Here is a 21,022-nt window from a genome sequence, read left to right as displayed (position 1 = left end):
ATTTTATTTAAGACCCATAATAAACAAAACCTGAAGACTGGAGATTCAGAGAGTCCCTTTGCTCAAGCATCTCCCGGGTTGTGACAATGATGAGCAGCAGCTTGTCTGTCTATGCAAGCTGGCCAACAATTGACAAACACCAAGTAGGATTTCCATGTGCATGCCTGTCAAGTCTTACTGGCTGAGAGGAAATTATAAAAAAAAAGAAAAAAGTCCTGACCACTAGTATAAACATTGTATCAATTATTCTAATTTTATATTACTTTTTTTTTTCCAGAGATGATTCAAGACAAGTCTAGATTCTGCCAAAAAAAGGCTATAAAATACCAATTGTGGAAAGCATATGAGTTTCTGACAGGTTTGGGCATTTTTAACTCCCAAGCACCTGAGATTTATAACAACTACTACTTACACAGATACAATTTTAAAATGTTCCAAAATCTTGTTAAGTAATTTACATTACATAAATTCAGTACAATTTACCAAGTGGTAATTGCCACAGATTTGAAAACAATTTCAGTCTCTCAGCTGATACAAGTAGCTGTATCTGTCTTCATGGTTGCAAACTTTTAAAGTCATTACTGAAAGGCATTAATCAGCAGCATGCATTAACAATTTGTATACAAAATACCTAGGAATACTTTTTCCCATGTATGGGCCATTTTCCTGGCTGCAGTCCTGCAACTAGTAAGAATTCAATAGAGTTTCATACAATCATGGCATTCTGCCTGCAAGCAGTTCAGGACTGGGGACTATACAACATGACTTGAAGTTTTGGTCCCATTATCACCCTCATTCCATGTAGAGTAACATCTGTCAGGGATACAGAGGCAGATTTGTTTTGATGTCACCCGCACAGCTACCAACTCAGTTTTGAATTCATTTTATCTGTATTTAATTAAGGTTTCTCTTTATCCCTCTTCATAGTGAGTAAGCAAGAAGTGACACTGCACAATGGTAACTTTGCTGTAAGGCAGTGCACTGACACTAGCAATTAGAACCTGTCAGAAGTATCCAGGAGGTACTCAATGCCCTCATACCCTACAACCATACAACAGTCTAAAGGGATGATTTGTAATATGTTACCTATCCTTAGCCCACAACAAAATGTCACAGAACATAAAGAGCTTCCAACGAGTTTGCTACTGAGCTGGAAAAACTTCAAGCTTCTAAATATGCTCACGGGAGTAGCAATGACTTTTGAAGGAAGTGAATTAATATTACTACACGCTATACCCAGAGCAGAGGCTAGAAGCTTAGTTATCATGAAAAGCAATACAGGGTTTTTAAAAAAGACAGATCCATTTTGAAATCACTACTGCTTTGAAATTGGGTCCATCTGTTCAAAGCACTCTGTATATAACAAGCATGCAAGGTCAGTGGATTTAAGCTTATTTAAATCAACTGAAGATCTGTCCCACTTTTTTTTATATGAGGAAGAATAAAGGACAATATTTTGGAAATTAATACAAACAGATAGACAATATGTATACACAAAGGTTACTTACTCTGCAATGAATCACCACCACATGTTGAGGATCATTGTTCAGCCATGACTCCATAGCCTTGCAGATGGTGCACACCTTATCAAGAGGCGGAGCATGGAGATCAGGCCACCCCACATCCATAATCTGCAATTAAACAAGTAACAGTCAAAAGAAACACCTTGATCCTAACCCTTCATATTAAAATCTGGCTTCAAATAACTCTGGCAGAGAAGAATCTCCGTATTTTTTTCCAATGCCATATAATGATGCCATTCAAATGCCATGATGTAACTAAAATATCCATACAGTTTTCTTAAGTGGAATAAGAGATTTGTTTGTTTTTTGAAAGATACTACGACTTTTATAGAAACAAACAAACAAACAACTCTTACCAAAACACACCAACCATTCACAAGTGACAACATTTCTGAAGCTTGACTTCCTAAAGAATCTTCAATTAGAAATTCAGGTATTTTATAATGGTAAAATATTTAGAAGGTCAAAATTAGACCTAAGAATGTTAACTGGCCTGGTTCAGTATTTCGTGTTTGTTTTTATTTAATTTGCAATTTATTTCCTTCCCGTGCAACAGATTTAACATCTCCAAGTTTGGTTCATATTTTCTGTTCAACTTAGTCACTGTATTATATGCATATAGTCAATCCTAACAAAAACTGTAACCATGAACAACTTAAACCCTTCATGATCAATAAAACATTTAAAAGGTCAAAATTAAGAGTTCTTTTAATGTTTTCCTTCAAGTAGTGTATATCCCTGCAAATCTACTGCTGTAAGTATACATCTGTGCTACTCTGGTCTTACAATAGCTGGTGAAAAGTACCTGCATATCATTTTTTACAACAAATACAGCAAGTGGTAAGGAAAAACAAAACACAGGCATCAACAGCTCCCTTCTTTAGGTCTCTATTGTGCAGAGAAGCAACTATGAGAAGGTAGTACAAAAGGGAAGTCTACTTCCGAATCAAGTTCGCTAGCTTCAAGTGTAAGACTGTACATTGCAGTATGTAACTCCTAGCATCGTGTTACTGCACAATAAAAGTGTACTTGAGTAAAATTTATATCACTCAACAGGTATTTTTCAGTAGTCCCGATGGGCTTTGGGCACTGTGTGCAAATTCTAAGAATACAACAGAAACAGCTACACAAAGCACAGACCTAAGAGACACAACATGGAACTTGGGAAAAACAAAAGGGATGCATGTGGGATTTTCTATCATCTTCCGAATGTTGTTCTCTTACTCTGTATATGTTTGCACAGCTTCAGTGGTTATCAGGCCATTTATATTGTATTTAACACTAGAAAGAAAGGCATGTTATGGAAGTTAACCAATACCTTTGGGTTAAGCTTGGCAAGGTCATATCTCTTTTCTGAGAGGTTTAACACCTGTTCAGAAAGAAAAAAAAAATCATCAAGTCTTTCAAATTTAGTTAACAGTTGTATTTGAAACACTTGATAATTACAAGAAACTACAGTGGTAAGGCTTCAGGTTTGCCTACTGTTTTACTAAACTAAATTAACATTTGAAGTCAGGTAGCAACAGCAAATGTATTCTAGGCATTCAGTTATTACACAATGGAACTAAATACACATTTTGAAAAAGGGCAACTAACATTCTGCTACATTTTATTTACTTCAGATGGTTTTTAGTCAGAAATACACTGAGATATCTCGGCACCGTGCAAAGTAACTGCAAGACATAAGAATTAACAAAGAAAAGTTTAGTAGGGTCTCAAATATTTGAACTTGAGTGCCTGGCAAGAAAACATTGTTCTGTCAAAACTTCACAGGGAAGATACAGCATAGCTATTTAACTACAGCTTAGCCTGTGAGATCTTCCAAGTCTTCTGTTACTGTTAGACAGTAAATTATCATACACTTAGTGTTTAATAATGAGCAGTTAAATGGACTGCTAAATTAACGTAAAGGCTGCTATACATGTGCCTCTTCAGCAGACTGAAGGGCTCTTTGAAACATGAGAAACATAAGACAGTTTAAAAATAAGCTCTCCGGATATACAACCTGGTTGTCATTTGCCAGGTTAACTTGCAAATTTGCATACTTGGGACAGATGGCATCAAACCTTATTTTGATCAAGCCAGCCGATTTCCAAAGTATTCATTAGAATATAAATAAAACTAAGACAAAACCAAGAAACCCAACAGATCTAAACTTTGCAAGAGAAACTGACTGCAATCCCACTTAGAAAGAGGGCACCTTAAACAAGACTTACCATATACCAGATTTTTGTAATACAAACAGGCATTAGTGAGATTTAACTGGACTGAGACTACAAGTTTATTTCACAAATAACAAAAGCACTGCTGTTGCACGGGAAAGACCACTGAGAACAAGTGAATTTGAATTAGTAAAGTTTTACATACAGTTTATCTTCAAACTGTTACTATCTGGCACCTTACAAACTACCAGCACCTGATGGAAGGGAAGCCACTGGTAGGAAGGCAGCATGTTGAGGGCATCAGACCACATTACAAAGTATTACAAGTACATCCTGAGAACAACAGCTAGTTCATAATGCATCTATGACACCTGGGTTTGTGAGCAAATTATAATGTATTTAAATATGTATTTAAATCGTTAGGTGGAATCTCTCCAGAAACTAATTTCCACTGTGAGTCAAATTCATGCTCCTGAAGCCATGGATTTGATTTTAGTAGTTTATACGTGGTAACTAACAAGAGAGTAGAAGAAAAAAGTAAATAAAACATTGGCCCTGTTTTAAATTCACCGTCACAGAACAAACTAAGACAATACACGCCATATGCTTTACATGCACTAGCCAGAAAAAAGCACAGGAGATTAACAGTTTGTGTCATAATTTAAAAATAAATAATCTGCACACAGAGCTCATTATAGATTTGCTTACAGCTTGATTTCCTATAGAACTAAAAAGCAGGAAAAAATGCATTTAAATCAAGTTAATGAGAAAGAGCCCTACTTCTGTATGTTGTTTTACAATATGCAGTAGAGACAGCCAAGACATGATGGTGAGAGACCATCAGATACCCAGCTGAGGACCCAGAGGTAGCTGGCTGCTAGGAAAAAAAAAAAGCACTCCACATTGCAAGGTGTGTATCTTTCAAAAGCATGCTTTGGACAATGAAAACAGTCAGAGCAATTACTCTACAACATCTGGGTATGCGCTATCACAACAGAGACTGCAGTGCTGACTGGCAGAAAAATGCTTTTAACATCTGTACTTGCTTAACAGCTTAAAACGCTACTGAAAAGTCTTGCTCTTGCTTACAAAGCTGTAAAGGTAGACCAAAGTGACTTTAGATGAGTGACTTCAAGTTTATAATTGTATATGTGGACATGCAAGTGGTCTTCCTGCAGGACAGATGATGTATCACAAAAGACTGATGCTACACATACCAAGTAATTATCTCCATGTTTGGATTTGAGCATTCGGGTCACATCTTGTAGATTGCGGAGGTAAGTTTCCTCAGAACAGCTAGCAGGAAACGATACGGCAATGATCCGCTCTGTGATGTAAGTGAGGTCAAGTTCATAGCCTTCCTCCATAATGTGATCAAATTCTGCACTTCTGTGAAGAAATTAGATGTGGCAGTCAGAGCAAAGCAGACAAGAACAAACATAGCATATTAATGAGAAGAAACTACAACTTGGACTCATACAGTAAAGCATCTGATGTTTCCAACCTATTCATTACAATTACAATCTATTAAATGCCTACAGAGTTCACATTCTTCAGTTTAATACACAAACGGAGTTCGCCAAACATCAGTTCTTCACATCAAAACTGTAGTGAAAAAATCTCTGCAACCAATAACACCAAAAGCAGTAAAATGAATACAAGCAACTTTGACAAGCACTAGTGCAACAAATTTGGGAGTTAAATAGAAAACATAAGGGTACTTATTTCTGCACACATCTATTTCTGTAGAATTCTGCAAATGCTTTACAAATTGGTAGATTCACCAGTGATCTGTAAAACATTGCAGATGGATACCACCTTGAAATCTACTCTGAGTAACATTGCAGTCCAAAACCAGTCACCAAACTGCAACAGACGTAAATGTAATGCAATTAATCTCACAGGTTAGTCTAAAGACACTGTTTACTCTAACTTCTATTTTTCCAGGTTGAGGGTACTAACAGGTACCTTACCTTGTCCTTCTTAATAGAATAATCAGAAGACTACAGTCATCAAGTTAAAAGTATGCTCAGCAAATACACCCAGTTGTTTTCTCAGATGGAGATTCTAAAAAATGGTCCTTGCACAGCAGGACATCTCTTGCAGAAGTCTGAACTCACAGAAATCATGACCAGAAAGAAAACCCAAACCCATCACAGCATTACATGACACTACTACACAAAATATTAAAGAAATACTTGCCTCGATCCTTTGTCACAACTGAAAGGCAAGTTCTTCGAAGTACTGCTGGAACCCTGGAATAAAGAAAGAAGAGCAGTCAATCCCATACCTTGTTCCTGTCTTTTTTCATCATTTATTAAGTCCATACTGGGGAAAACTATACCAACAATAGGATAAGAGAGTATCAACACTATGTTTTGACTGCAAACAGTTATAGCCAGAATATGGCCAGCTATTCATACAGACTCACTGCTACCTTTTCCAACTCACTACTGCCTGAGGAGGACTGGTTATCTTTTGTACTTTTCTTGGTAACCGTATTAAGATTAGAGAAAACATTCTATGGCATTCTGAGAAGATGTAGCTTGAATTTCTATATAAACCTGCAAAGTAAGTTCCTCTCAAATGATTCTCTTATGACAAAACTGAAAAATATACTCAGTTTATTCCAGTGTCAGAGTCTTGGGACTTTGAAGAGAAGCCTGAGCTCCAATGGTTTTGCTTTACAAGAATTCAGTGTGTGTCTTTTGTAGTTCTGCTTGTTCAGTAATAGTAACTATATACTAAAAAGCATCAAAATGTTCTCCCCCATGAACCTTAGCAATAGATTTTTTTTCTCACTTAATTTTAGCTTTCTAAGAATGAAGCTCCAGCATGATAGTCACTCAAGCTCTCTGTACGTAATACAAACAGAGACATCTAGAGGGAGCAGTATCCCTTCCTTCCAGGATAGATTTTTAGAAGACAGCTATTACTATACTAACACTAAATAAAAATAAATTACAATATTTACTTTATATTTAGATATATGATTTTATACGGACAATCAGAAGTTTAATATCATACCATCCATCAGTAAATCTGTAAGAGAGTATTCCTGCCCTGAATTTATACATGCTATACAGAAAAATGCACAGAAAAGCTTACTTGAAGGATGTATAAGAGCTGGAAACCTGATAAACCCTGTCTGCTTTGGCTATACACATGACAAATATTCCCAAACAAAATAAATTGTGTTCAAATGCAAGAGGCCTTAGATCTTTCCAAACAGAGATACTGTATATAAAAATTTGGGAACAGCTAGGACACATACGAGCATGCAAGTGGCACGTTTCCTTCCACAATTTCTGGAAATGAGCTGTTCTGTCAAATTTTAAAGCACATCTGATGGTACAAGGTGCACCTCACCTAAGTGACTGGTCCCAGTTCCAATAGCTTCTGTCTTTACTTATACAACAGAAAATGAGGAAACTTAATGGTACTTTCAGCTTTTTTACTTATTCCTTTCTTAGGATTTTAAAGGCTGTAGACAATACAACATGAGTGCCAAAACAAGTAAATAACTAATAACTGAAACCAAAGACAAAGCTTTTCGCATGTTTTATTCTGTTTTGATAACTATGAAGTAATTAGCAGAACGTGCCTCTCCCTTGACTTCCTTGGACTCTGTTGGTTACACAGATGTATCCATTGCTTAGGGAGTACTTCCACCATTTATTTAATACATTTTATGATTAAACCTCCATGTAACCTAAATAATCTGTCACTTGTTTTCTTACCAGAGGAAGATGAAAAGTCATAAAATCATTCTCTACTGCACATTGCTGTAGCATGTGAACTAACATATAACCTAGCAGCATGCAGCATATAAGCATGTGATCAATATTAGTGAGATATGTATTTACTGTATGCATGCTGTGTCACCTACTGAAATGCACAGTACAGTATACCCATTACTGCTCTGTGTACAAAAATGGATAATCCTCTCAAAGTGCACTATTCAACAGCAGGTACAACTCAAAACTTAAATCACCAGTGCTATCCGAAAATAAATTTTCTTTAAGCACCTACAATACAGTTTAAAACTCTAGCTGATCAGTTGCACATATAAAATGTATCAGTTTAAAAGAACCCTTCTTCTGCAACCTCATCTGGGTATCACATTTCACTGCATAGTCTTGAATACTCTGCAATACTTGCAACACTCTTCAGTCTGTCATTATGGGTACACTTTTATATGAGTTCAGAATAGGTCCCCAAAATCAACAGAACTCTACCATCTTCAAAAGATACTTTGATTCAGACCATGATACCTCCCACTGCCTATGTATGGTTCACCAAGCTACTAAATTTTACTTAAGCCTTCATAAGGTCAAGATCACCTTGTGCATTACATGTTGACTACAGTCAATGACTTGTTGGTAAATGGACCAACAATCGAGGACACACCTCTGGTTTTCTTCATGTCCATTAGATTACAGTCACTTCTTCCTCTCTTCCATGGCTTAATTATCTTGTAGCTAGGGATGCATTCTTTCTTTCCATCAGCTTTTCTTTTTACTATTTGTTTTGTTTACTAATTATCAATGACTACACCACTAACTTCTACCTTCACAGCTAAAATATTTAGTTAACTCCAACACAAATACAATACATCACTTACTACAGAGGCAAAATTGTTACTGAAAAAGCTTTTTAAGCTTTGATGAAACATCATACATGCATACACCCCTACAACATGTTCTCTGACACATGAAGACGCTGTTACACAATTTCTCACAACAGGCACTCTATAAACATGAGCCCTATCTTAAAATGGTTCTGCCTGAATTCAGGTTTAATAGTCAAATAAAACCAACCTTTAATTTCTGTGACTTCCTCTCTTCCCTCTTCCTCCCCCTTTCCCCCCCATTTCTGTGTAGTTTTAGGGTCATTTCTCTGATAAGAAGGTATTTTTCTTCATTCTGGACCAAGTCACACACACCTACCAGCAGAATATGACTCTCATCAAGCACAAGACTCAACAGCACAGTTCAGCCTATTCACAAAGGCAAACCATCTCCATCCAAGTGAAAAAAAAGCCCACTATTTTCTGTCTTGCTGCACACTGGAAAGATAATGGCAAAGCATTTGTCTAATCTTCCAAGACAGCAAATACCATCTGTCATCTCCCAGGATGGACAATGACACAGAAAATCTTGCATAACTAAATAAGATTTTCATTTCCTGTCAACCCATAGCAGTAGAGAAGATGAAGGCGAACGAAAAATAATGGCTTAAAATGGGGTGTTCAATGACACCTGGCTAAAAATTTAGAGCTGTAACTAGGATAGGGTCAGAGGAACTAGTGCTTGATTCGTTGCCAGCACGACAGACCACCCTGAGATTACTCTTCTTTGAGCTTCTCCCTACGATTCCTGTTCCCCTGAGACTGCCTGGCAATGAGCAGAGTTCTGAAAAAAAGACCTCACATTTACCTATTCATTCAGTTTTAAGGAATTTCTATATCTCAGACCAATAAATCCCAAACAATAACACATAAAAGTTATTGCTATGCAAACAAGTGCAAAGAGCCTTCTGGTCAGACAAATTTAGCTACAGCTGTATGAAAGCCAGCAGGGGGAAGCAACTGCTTCTCAAAAGACAACTGTCTTCTCTCCAGCCACAGAATGATATTACTGAGCACACCCATTGCATCCAAAGTACTGCATCACTGCCCTTTTCCTTTGACGTAGTCCTTACTGATTTTTTACCACCTTTGGCTCCTGCACCTAGTCCTGGGCACACTGCGGAGTTTGCAATCCCAGCTTTCTTAAAAATGCAGTCTTCCAATGAGGCCAACCCAGAGTCCAGTACAGCTTAGGTGTGATGCAGAAATAGGCCCATATTTAATTTCACATCATTTTCACCAGGTTAAGACAGTCACTAGAAGGTAAGTTTCCCAGCACAGCCTGTTGTCATTTACAGCATAGGAAGTAGACAAGACAGGTACCAGTTCAGACACAGAAGGAATAAGAAATAACCTTTCTGTTAAGCCTGCATCCCCTCACCTATGACAAAAGGTTGCCTCTCAAGGAAAGAAATGGGCACAATCTAGTCAAAAATAATACATGTAAAAAAAAAAAAAAAAAATATCATATTTGTAAGAAAGCCCTGTGTCTCTCATCAAGATGATCATCCTCAAATGTTCCAAGTTCTAAATACGGGAACTTGGGTTACAACTAGTAGGCTTACACCTTTCACAGACTACAGCCCTCTGTAGTACAGCTTCAGTGACCAGAAAGATCACAGAAGGCACAAAGGGTGAAAGGAAATCAGTTTTGCCCCAGATAACTTCATTTGGTTTTTGTCAGTACACTGATTCACTGATCTTTATATGACAGCTCAAGGGGGTAGGGGCAGAAATGAAAAACCTAGTATGTAAACCACTGGTTTCCAATACCAAAGTAAAACTAGACATATAGGTCACACATGTGCTTAGAAATACCAGGTGAGATAATGACTTACACCTTCTGAGACTAGAATCAAAGGCAGGCTAAGGACATCAAATGAAAAAACATTCAGTAGCCTTTACCAAGGCAGTGTTCCTGGCATTGAACTATAATATAATAATACAATATCTGCTTGAAAGCGATCTCAGCAGAATATAAGAACTACTGATTGCAAGGACTGGGTTGTTTTAAGTAGCTGAGACAGCTGTCCATGAACTATACACTCCTCTGAGGAACAGCACTGCTGAAGACTCATGGCTCCAGGATCTGACATGCATTTCGCTCCTGTGCGCCTTGAATGGGAGCACTAACAAGCGCAAGGATCAATGAACAGAAACTACAACTACCTGAAAAGTAAATCAATGAGTAATCTGTGACTTAAAGGTATCAGGTCATATTTAGAAATAATGTCATGGATCTACTTTGAATATAAATATTTTGTTTATGCCTATTTTAATGTTGATGTAAGCATCAGAAAACTTGAAAAGACAATCTGTCCTAAAATTAAATGCATTTTACACAGCTTTTAATTAGCTTATGAAACCTTTTTCCACATAATTGTTCACTATTCAAACAACCACAAATCAGAATATGAATAAAGAGACTGATCAGCAGGAGCCCTGAATGCTTTTTAACCAAATTTGTGATGGTATTTTCATCCCCCAAGCCACGGATAGGAATCTGAAGAAATCCTCTAACCTATTCTAAGGCATAATGTAGCAGTTCAATCTGCGGTACTGCAGAAAAGACAAGGACAATGAACTAAACTGCTCCACCATGATCATTCCTACTGACACAGTAGTTGCTTTCAGAAGCTACAGTGAAACACATTTGGATGTCTTGGATGAGAACCAAAATTTGCATAATCTTTTGGCTTCTGGCTTTCAAATTATTGTTAATGTGGAAAAAGATTCATGTCTTGTGAATACAAATGTTTCTATGTTACTGTGTATCTATTCCTGCAGTAAATATTAAAAAATTACTAAAAAATATTTTTTGAGTTGACTCTGCAGAAGAGATTTATAATTATTACTTCTGCAAACAACAATTTATTTGGCTGTACATTTTATTTTTGTTCTGTAAAAATAACAATCTGTTCCCCCATGCAGTATAAAAGCAAGCGTCCAGACAAATGTGCCCCTTGCAAGTAGCAGCGTCTGCCAAAGGTATAAATCCCACCTTGCTTTCCTCCTGCCAAAAACAATCCTCACTCTTAGCTGCTACCAAAGCTGCTCCCGTGATTCTTCCCTCTAACACTTCGGCCAAGACATGTCAGGCTCCTTTAAAGAAATTAACTGTAGGGTACTAATCCAGCTTGAGTTTGTGGGGCACTTGGATATGGTGTTCTACCTACCAAACTGCCAGGGCAACAAGGAACTAACACAGGCAGGAAGATCATCTTCTAACTCAGATTCAGAAAAGCAACACTGCTCACAAACTGAAAGTTCATACTAAAGCTGGGTCTTCTATTCATCCGTTTTAAAAAATGAAATTCATAACAGAGAAGGCACGTAGAAAATTTTTGCTACTAAGGGCTCTTTAGGAGAGAATACTGAATGCATGTAAAGGCCATGTTCAAGTGAGAATGAGGCACAAATGGTTTTTTACTTAATATACAATTTTACAGATAAACACATTCACATCTGTAGAACAATAATATAACTGAAGCCTTGGTTCTACAATGCATCAAGACTAGGACTTCACACAGAGCTTTGGAAGGCAAGCACCTGGCCTTAACCAGCACTGTTTGATGCTGTCTCCAGCACACCTGCCTGGGTGAGTTAGAGTCAAATCAACACTCAAATGGCCCGAGGAAACATACAAAGTCCATATTTAAGTATTACCATGTTAAGTGTTAGGTAAGGAGTTTACCTGAACTGACTAAAATAATACATGTGCTCCAGCTCTGGTTGTAACATACTTTCATGATTACTCCAGAGCTATGAAACACCTTCCTAAATTAATTCTATCCACAATGTAATAAAGCACAACAGACACAGCAGAGCATAAAGGTTTCTGCATTGATTCACATCTACCAGGTTATGAGGCTCTGTAGAGGTCCTGTATAGCATGACTCAATAGTACCTAATGCAAAGTTCCCGTATGTATGCGATCTACTTCTAACTCTGTAAAAAGATAGTGATGTCCACAGTGGAAACAAAATATGTGGTGGCAGAGGGGAATACTGCAGAAAATTCAAGCCAAACTCTCTTTGTTGATGTTTACACAGCTTTCCTATAAAGCAATAAGGACTGATAATAGAAATATTCCTTTAGCAGTCACATTGCTAGGAAAAAGCAAGAGAGCTTTTCTTTCCTGGACCAGATGTATCACGAGAGAGAAGAAGGGAGAAGAAATCTAAAAAGGGGTCAGGCAGGTCAAACCAGTCTCTTCCAATTTGGTTAATAATCAAAAAGAGAACAAGGACAGTAGAAATTTATGAGGAATAGAAGGCAGAAAGACGAGGAACGCAGTTCCCATTAGCACTATGCAGATGGGGTGTGCACTGCAGTTACACAGGTCACAGAACCATAGCTGCAAAAGCCTCAGCTGGGCAGTGGCTGCATCCAGCCCTGCTGCCTGCAGCCAGCACTTCCTCGGCAATCCCCCAGCCTTGCAGCTTTACACCTCCTCTCTTTTCCAAACAGGAATATCTGTTCCTACTATCGGGCTTCAGCTGGGAATTTTCTTCTATTCCCCAATGACCCCTACCCCTCATCCGTGCCACCCTCTGCTCTTGGGGTATACTGGTCTATTGAAAGTAACTACCAAAAATTTCAGCAAACTTGCTAATGGTCTAATAACAAGCAATGCGAAATATAATAGCACAAAAGGCAGAGCTGAAGAAGCACTGCTTGTCATTAAGGCTGCCTTCAAAATGGCTCTGCATGAGCTATTCCATGCACAGAAAAAAACCCAGAACATATGACCTTTGGCTGGGTAATAAGCGATCAGTACAAACAGAAAACCCTCTGAAGTATTCAGATGTAACACAATGAACCTAAAACCTTCCAGCTAACAACAGAAAATTATCTGCAATTGTTTTCCTCAGAATGTATGACTTTGTTTTGCTTCACATTTGTTACTCTAGGAGCAGCTGTCCAAACCAATTATTCACATGCAGATAACCAAATAAATTTAATCTATTCTGATTTTTTTTATTTTAGTTAATTTGTCTAGTTAAGGAAGAGTGAAGGGAGAAACAACATTGTCACCAGACATTTTAGCTGTTTTCAATATCAAATATATTCTAGCAACTTAGAAATTATTATAATTTTACTCGAACAGCGTGTATCACAAAACAAATGTAATGCACACAAAATGAGAGTGTAAAATAGATTCTCATTTATTGCAATAGAGAGCTGCTCTTGAACTGAAAAACGAATTGGTGAAGATCATATGCATTGTGCAAGTCCCTCCATCTACCCCTTTTTAAATCTTAACTTCATCTTCACAGCAATGAATCAAATACCTGCATCACAGTTGCCTACTGACAGAGAGTTAGTTATATGCATCTCCCACGATTTATTTAGAAATGAAAGAGACTTGGCATCTCTGATAAAAGGTAACTGTGAAGGACTCCAAAGATTTTTCTTCTTTTTTTTTGTCTTACTCATTTCACAGAAACTGTGCTAAAAGTATCCTCGTTAAGTACTACCAGTATTGAACATTTCTCACCTGCAGAAGTGTCTACAACACTGAAGACTGGGTTCCATCACACTTCAATAAATGTATTTAATACTACTTGTACCAGTAGTACTACGCCAACAACAATAATAAAGGGTTGGAAAGGGGCATTTAATTTGTTTCGGAATAAATAAAGACTAAAAAAAACCCAAAAACCACCTCTTGAATTTCTGAACTCCTCTGAATACAGTCAGTCTACGAAGATTTTAATATTTCTCTTCTCCTCTGCTTGACTTAAAAATAAGGAACACAGAGTTCCTTTCATTGCTCCTGGATAAAGTCAGGGGGGAAGAAACCACTAATTATCCTAATCAAAGGCTAATTTCACAGAGTATGGAAACCAAAGTGCATGCTTTGAAAATGGATAGCAATGAATGCTTTGTGAAGATCTCATAAAAATAAGCAGCCACAAACAGGAAAATAAATCAGACCAAGTAAATGAAAAAGAAATAAATAAAATGAAATTACTTACAGTTCTGGTTACATGATTTTTAAGGGCCTCAGAGTTATTAGCCTGCAAAAGGAGAAAAGTTAACAAAACAGACTTTAACTTTTCAGATAGTTTAAGTATACACTAAGAACTCCCCTCCTAACATATACACACACAGCAAATAAAATAAGTTAAGACATACACATACATTCTACAGTATTAATAACTGAACTATCTTCACACAGATATGGAAAACAAACCAATTTTACATTACGATCCTGTATATTCAGGTCTTGCAAGCGAGCACACAGCTACTGAGAATGCATACTCCAAGTTACAATATAAATGCATATATATGCTGTTAACCATGTATTGCCTTTTTCATATTTTCCCAATCTCTCTTGTGTGGGTACTGATAAAGTGAACTGTCTAGGTTCTTCTTTAAGCACCATTTAAAATATTGGTTCAAGGCTTTGAAATATGCTAAGTTGTACCTGTGGAAGTTTAAAATAAACCTTTTAAAAGAAATGAACCAATCCAGTACTATGAAAATCTAATATGAGTCACCAGAAGGACAACCTTCCATCAGTACATGCTTTTTTTATAGATGACTACAACCAGCATAAAATCACGGTAATGTAATAGGGAAGTACAGTGGTAAACCTGTGCAAAAAAAACCCCTCCAAATGTTTGCTTAAGACTTCAACAAAGTTAAGATTTGGCATTTCTCAAGAGAAAACACCCTAGATTAAGGACTTTACTATTTGGAATTATAATGGGAGAATAACAGAAGTATTTCACCTTGAAATACACTCAAACTGAGAAAATCAAGTAACACTAGAACTAAGTGCTATAAGTTGGCTAAGACTGCACCAAATGTCCGTGTTCCCTGCTCTGCAAGTCTGCCAAGAGTCCATTGTGCACAGAGAAATACCTAATGTTCAACTGCATTTAAATATTGTTTCAAAAGGAAATATCAAATTATGTGGAAAAATCAACAAGGTTTTGCTCAGAAGATGTTAAAGCTAAATTATAGCAAACTACATTGCTGCTGTAGCAACAGCATTATCATTACAGCTTACACCCCATCTGCATCTTTACCCCGTGGAATGCAAAATCATTTCACAACCTGGAAAATCTATCTTGCATGCACATTTCATACAGAACAGGAATCATCGAAATATATCCACCACTGAAATACAGACACCTCTGCAACAAAACACTAAAACAGTGGTCTGTAACACTTCCCAAGTGTGTAGGATGAGAAGTGCAAACCATATGCAAAACAATATTTATCTTGGATATATAAAGCATAAACTAAAAACGGCAGGGAAGGAAGTGCATGATGAAACATAATTTTCACTGGCACGCTACCACATATGGACCAACAGACAGGTAAGAGAGCAACTGATATTGAACCTTACTTATTTGGAGAGGGCACCTTCAGGAAAAAGGAGGTAAAAAGTCACAGGAAACTGCTTTCTGATTCTTGGTAAACAACCAGACCATCTTAAAATGGTACAGACAATAAAATGAAAAGCTAGTTCTTCCTGTTGAATTGCATTGCTGACCAGAGCTGGATTGTCCTGCAACTTCAAGACTGTGCAGTAACTTACAGCTTGGGAAGTGTTAATAAAAAATAAAGATAAAGCAGCACATACACGCACAGGAACACAACGTTTGCCCTAACTAAGAATACCAGTCTCTGCCCATGACAGATTATGGGTACTGCAGCATACTTGCTTGGCCACACTGATACATCAACACAACTCCAACGTGCAGACATCAGCAGTGATACAACTGACAATTTGACTTTACCACCTGCTGTGGGAAAGATGCTTTGAACCAGAGATGCAGCTTTACAACTGCCAACCCTTGCTAGCAGCAAGAGGTCTCTCCACCTTACTACAGAGAGGGAGACATTGCTTTGTCAGTTATACATCATCCTGGTTTTAAATCCTAAGAGATAAAAAGGAAAAGAAATGGAAAAGAAGCCACATTGCCCTAAGTCTTGGGAAGAGCCAGGATAAAAAAGTAAAGCAAAACAAAAAATTCTAACTGCAACAGCCAAAGTTACTGATCTTACTAATTCCACAGCAAAACTGTAAAAGTCCTCCTAGCCCTCCTTCTCTACTTCTACAGGGACATCAACCCAATTCAAGCCTGTTGTTTTCAGTTCCCGAGTTCCCTTCCACTCCTCTCTCCCAGTGGGAAAACAGAATGCCGTAGGAAAAGACCTGCTTCTTCACATGGAAAACATCACTGCACATTACAATATCTCATCATACCTCATTTTGAAGGTGTTTTTTCCTAATACTACCTATAACAAACAAACAAACAAAATATAAATGCTGCTATTCTTCACAGGGAAACCGTGACCTATATTAAGACAGTAACTTTCCCAGTGTAAAAGTAGATATCAGAGACAACAGGACATTAGATGCCTCTCACATCTCATTAGCCCCATCTGCAGCTATTATATTTTGAGCCAATACAACATACTGAATAGCTGACATGCATTACTTGTGCACCTCGCCAGTCACAGCATTTCAATAATATCAAACACATAAAAATATTCTTGTTTGCACCCTCCCATAAAGCCAGATCAAATGGTTAGAATTAAAAACCAGTTTCCTATGGAAAAAAGGAAAATCACTAAAAGAAAAAAAAGCTGTCCCACCTCCCTCTCCTTCCATCACAGATTCCTTCCAAGAGCTCCCTAAAAAAGCCTCTCCAAAGGAAAAAAAAATAAAACAATTAAACCAAAAGATAAAATGACACTGCTAATTCAAAACCAAAAAAGTTATATTCCTGTAGTAATTACAAACAAGGAACACAGATCAGCCTTTAAATGACTACCATGGAAGATGTTCTATGCTCTTCATTCATTCAAGCCACAGTTTCTTCACCTTTTTTAAGGTTTCACTAATCAGGAGGGCTTTCCTGTCCTGAAAGCTTCTAATGTGGATTCCACTTTAAACATACTTAAAAACCAATCAGCTCCAGCTTCCCTCCCTCTCTTCCTTTTCCCCTCAAATCTGCCAGGTAGTACTGTGACACTTCTCCAAGAAACAGACTGGCGCTTCAACCTCTCTCCAGCATTTAATAACAGTAAGTGAGAAGTATCAAAATCAAGCTCATACATGACATTTCTGCCACACACACTTTGTTACTATTGAATTTTTGAGCCAATGTAAAGAACATTAACCTAAAGCAAATTAAACCGGCATGGTTTCTGAAATGACAGTGAACTAAAATTGAATAGGATGCTAGGGACTGAAGATCAGTTAAGCAGTGAGCAAAGATGATCCACCATTATATAATAGTCACACAACACATCAGAATTTAACCTAAGGAATCACATTTGCTTCACTGTTCTGTTTGAAGAGATGGGCCTATCTGTGCTTATTATAATGAATATTGATTATAAGGAAAGCTGATTTTTAAATTAACACTAAAGGATTTGTCTTTTCCTTTTGAAAGACAGGTGGCAGTCCTCCACAACACTTTTAATACTTACAGCGACAGTTTTGGTTTTGGTTTGTTTGTTTTAATGCTTGGCTGGCAGACACTTTATAGAGATGGGATTGGTACTGTTCTTTTCGTTTTACACACTCCACTGTCAAGAAAGCACTTTCAAAGATTAACTAAAAGCATGTTCACAAGGGACATAAGATCCTACCCTAGAAGGTGTATTTCCCTTTTCCAGTGTGGGCTGTCAAGCAGAATCTATGCAAGTTCATTTGATTCTTAGTAAACCAAGCCTATATGGAAAGTTTCTCTGTCAACTGAAAACTAATGATATTGAGCAGTCCTGAAACATGGGTAATTTCCTTTTAGCTGAAAGTCCGATGGGAAGGCAGAAAGAAGCATGCTATACCTTGCAAGAACATCATGCTTCTGGATTTAGCTGCTCTAGTAAATAGGGTCACATTTCTGAAAAGCAGATGCTTCTGCCCTGCAACAGTAACACACTCAGTGGAAAGGGTAGGAGTCAACCTGAAGAAGATCAACAAGTAGGCAAACCTGACCCTGCAAACTACCGAAACCTTTCCCTCTTGTTGATCTCTTATTTTTGCAGACTGTTTTTGTTCAAAGAAAGCCTCATTTTCATTTCATTTTGGATAAACACCAGGGACTGAACACAGTGCATTATACAAAAAAAAAAATTGTATTTAAGCTTTTATTAAATCTCATCATCCTCTAATATTCTTAGAAATGTATTTGCCCTCTTCTCCTGGCAAATATAATGACTGTTTTTTGAATTTACTATACACTGCACAGCTCACTTCAGGAACAATGCATTTCATTAATTTAGGGGAGTGGGATCTCCATATTCTCAGAGTTTGACTCTCTGTTCCTTTTTAGGGCTAAGTCAGAGACATCTATGAACAAGGCACTGACTGCACTTTAAAGTAGGATTTTTGAAACTGTATTCTGCAGACCTATGGGGTCCATGGCCTTACTCTGGTAAGCACTTGGAACATAAAACCAAACAACAACATAGAAATGCATTATGTAGAGGCCCACGACAACCCCCTTCTGGGGATCTTCAAATGAAAAAAGTTTCAAAAATAGTTGTGTCAAGTGTTACAATTCAGGCAGTAGCTCAGAGGCTTTGTCAAAAAGGTGTCTTACCAGTCCATGCTTCTGCTACTCAGGGAATGTAGCACTAACAATTCAAGAAATGTAGAAATATTATTGGTTGATGAAGCTGGAAAAAAGGAAAGTAAGAAGAAAGCACAGCTCAAAATTTAATAAGCAAAACTGAATAGCAAGAAAGAGCTAGATTAAAAAAAAAGAAAAAAAAGAAAAGAAAAGAGTCTCACGGCATCTTTGCTTCCTCCTCAGTTCAGTAAGGTTATATGAACCAGAAGTAGAGAAACATCATCTCCACAAAGGTTTCTCCAAAGCCCACAGGTTTCTTCACATGAAGACAGTGGCACTGTGGCCCTGGATGGTGATGAAGCAGAAACTGAGCAGTGAAATATGAACTGGATATTCCTACTGGAATATTCCCACCCTTTGCAAACAAGTTTGACACAGCACAGCCCTGTTGTGTTTCCCCTCCCATGATGTGCACACACTTTCACAAGAGAGGCAGCTGCAGCCTGCAGCCCTCCCTGCTAGGACTGCTCTGGCAAGATGGAGGAAAGGAGACAGGAAAGATCATAGCAATGGGGAGGTATGCTAGACTTCGTGTGCCCGTTACCTCCACCAAATCATGCTTGTTATGGCCATGTAACACCTGTTTTGTATGCATCTCATGGGTCCTGTGAGCTGGAGTTTGGATGCAGTAAATACAAAATGAATTAAAGAGTTGGATAGTTTCCTAGTTTTCCATAAAATTTCCATGCTATTGCTTGAAAGAAGAAAAAGGAAAACCCAGAAATGAATTAGCCGTAAGTCACAGAAATGTATTACAAATCAAATCCAACAGATGCAGTTTTACAGCAAAGTTTGTACTGATTTAACCCAGAAACCAACATCATAGCTGACAGAATGAAATTGTTGCATATGTCAGTTCCTAATTCAGCTTAGTCACTGTCACCATACTCTAGGGTAGTTGGAGGTTATACCAGACAAACCCAAATTAACAATCTTACACCTTCTAGTACTGAGGCTGCACTTCAAATGTAACTGGAGAATACAATCCTTCATCTACATGCTCAGGGCTTCCCAACAGCACAAAGAGCAACTCAGCCTCAGATTCCTAAAAAAAGTCTCTTGTAAGCTCACATTAAAAACAGATGGGACTCTGCTCCAACAGACTTTTTTTTTTTTTGGGGGGAGGTTGCATTTAATAAGTAAATTAATGCAGCAGGGATAAAATACATGTTGTCATATTTACTGATCTTTCTCAGCTAAAGTATCTCAGGAGGTCTCTTCTTACCAGGCACCATGGAAAAAATGAACAGAGGGTTTTCTGCTGAAAATGAATGATTTTCTTTCAAACACAGAGTACTGAGTTTTCTTACCATTTTCCCCCTCTCTTTCTCCACATACACTGGGTTTTTGTTTTTCTTTGTATCATAACACATTTTCATGAAAAAATCATGTTTCTTTTGAGAAAATGCTGGCACTAGGTTGGATACATGAAGTTACATGTTAACTACCACAGATCTAAAGCAAAAATGAGATATGCAATTAGGATGAGGCCTTTGTGACTCCACCATTCACTTCTCAAGCAATTTTTTCCACTCCTTTGGAAAATAAACAAACAAACAAACAAAACCACCCCCCCCCAACAAAAAAAAAAAAAAAAAAACACACAAATAAACCACCTACACAAAAAACTCTCTTTTTTCCCCACAATTAGTTTTATTCTGCTCCCCTCCTGTTTTGAGACAGGCAAGAGCACAGTCTGACTCAACTGCTCAAAATCAAGCTTTTGGTTTGTTAAGAGGTGCCTGAATGTGAAAGTCTTTGATTTCTCTCTTCACAAGCAGAAAAGAGGCTTGCAACACTTAACAGAAACAGTTAAGCTAAACAAAAAAAGGCAGAACCACTGCCACCCCTCCCCAATTTCTATCAAAATGATCAAATTTCCACCCCATATTTACCAAAATAGCTAAACAAACTTCACTGTTAAGAGATATTACAATAAAATATTAGTAGGTGGGTTAAGTGCCCACTTAATTTTACCACATTATAACAGCTGGTTATGAAATATGATGTTTAAATGGCAGAACTAACGGTATGCAGAATTCCTTGGTAACCAGTTAGAATTAAAAAAAAAAAAGAAGAAGAACAGTTATACAGATTAAA

The 21,022-nt window shown here is 37.5% G+C and overlaps 1 protein-coding gene across 11 annotated transcripts in view; it reads right to left on the bottom strand.

Annotated features, from left to right (window-relative positions):
* Positions 1-21,022, bottom strand: part of TNS3 (tensin 3) — a 228,108-nt gene that overhangs the window by 111,016 nt on the left and 96,070 nt on the right. For 9 of the 11 annotated variants that reach the window (XR_011737653.1, XM_071804682.1, XM_065829953.2 and 6 more), the window contains 5 exons: positions 14,297-14,338; positions 5,888-5,940; positions 4,903-5,074; positions 2,842-2,892; positions 1,509-1,631 (listed from right to left, as the gene is read on the bottom strand). Coding sequence is in view for 10 of the 11 variants with exons in the window: in XM_071804682.1 (XP_071660783.1) it covers positions 1,509-1,631; positions 2,842-2,892; positions 4,903-5,074; positions 5,888-5,940; positions 14,297-14,338 (441 nt within the window). In the remaining variant the exon portion in view is untranslated. Of the gene's footprint in view, positions 1-1,508; positions 1,632-2,841; positions 2,893-4,902; positions 5,075-5,887; positions 5,941-14,296; positions 14,339-18,892; positions 18,969-19,083; positions 19,175-21,022 lie in introns of those variants that run through there. The other 2 variants (XM_065829955.2, XM_065829954.2) reach the window with 2 other exon arrangements.

The sequence above is a fragment of the Patagioenas fasciata genome, chromosome 2 (genome assembly GCF_037038585.1).
Source record: "Patagioenas fasciata isolate bPatFas1 chromosome 2, bPatFas1.hap1, whole genome shotgun sequence".
Taxonomy (NCBI): domain Eukaryota; kingdom Metazoa; phylum Chordata; class Aves; order Columbiformes; family Columbidae; genus Patagioenas; species Patagioenas fasciata.
Note: the sequence above shows the minus strand (reverse complement) of the source record. Positions and strands in the feature narration are given on the sequence as shown.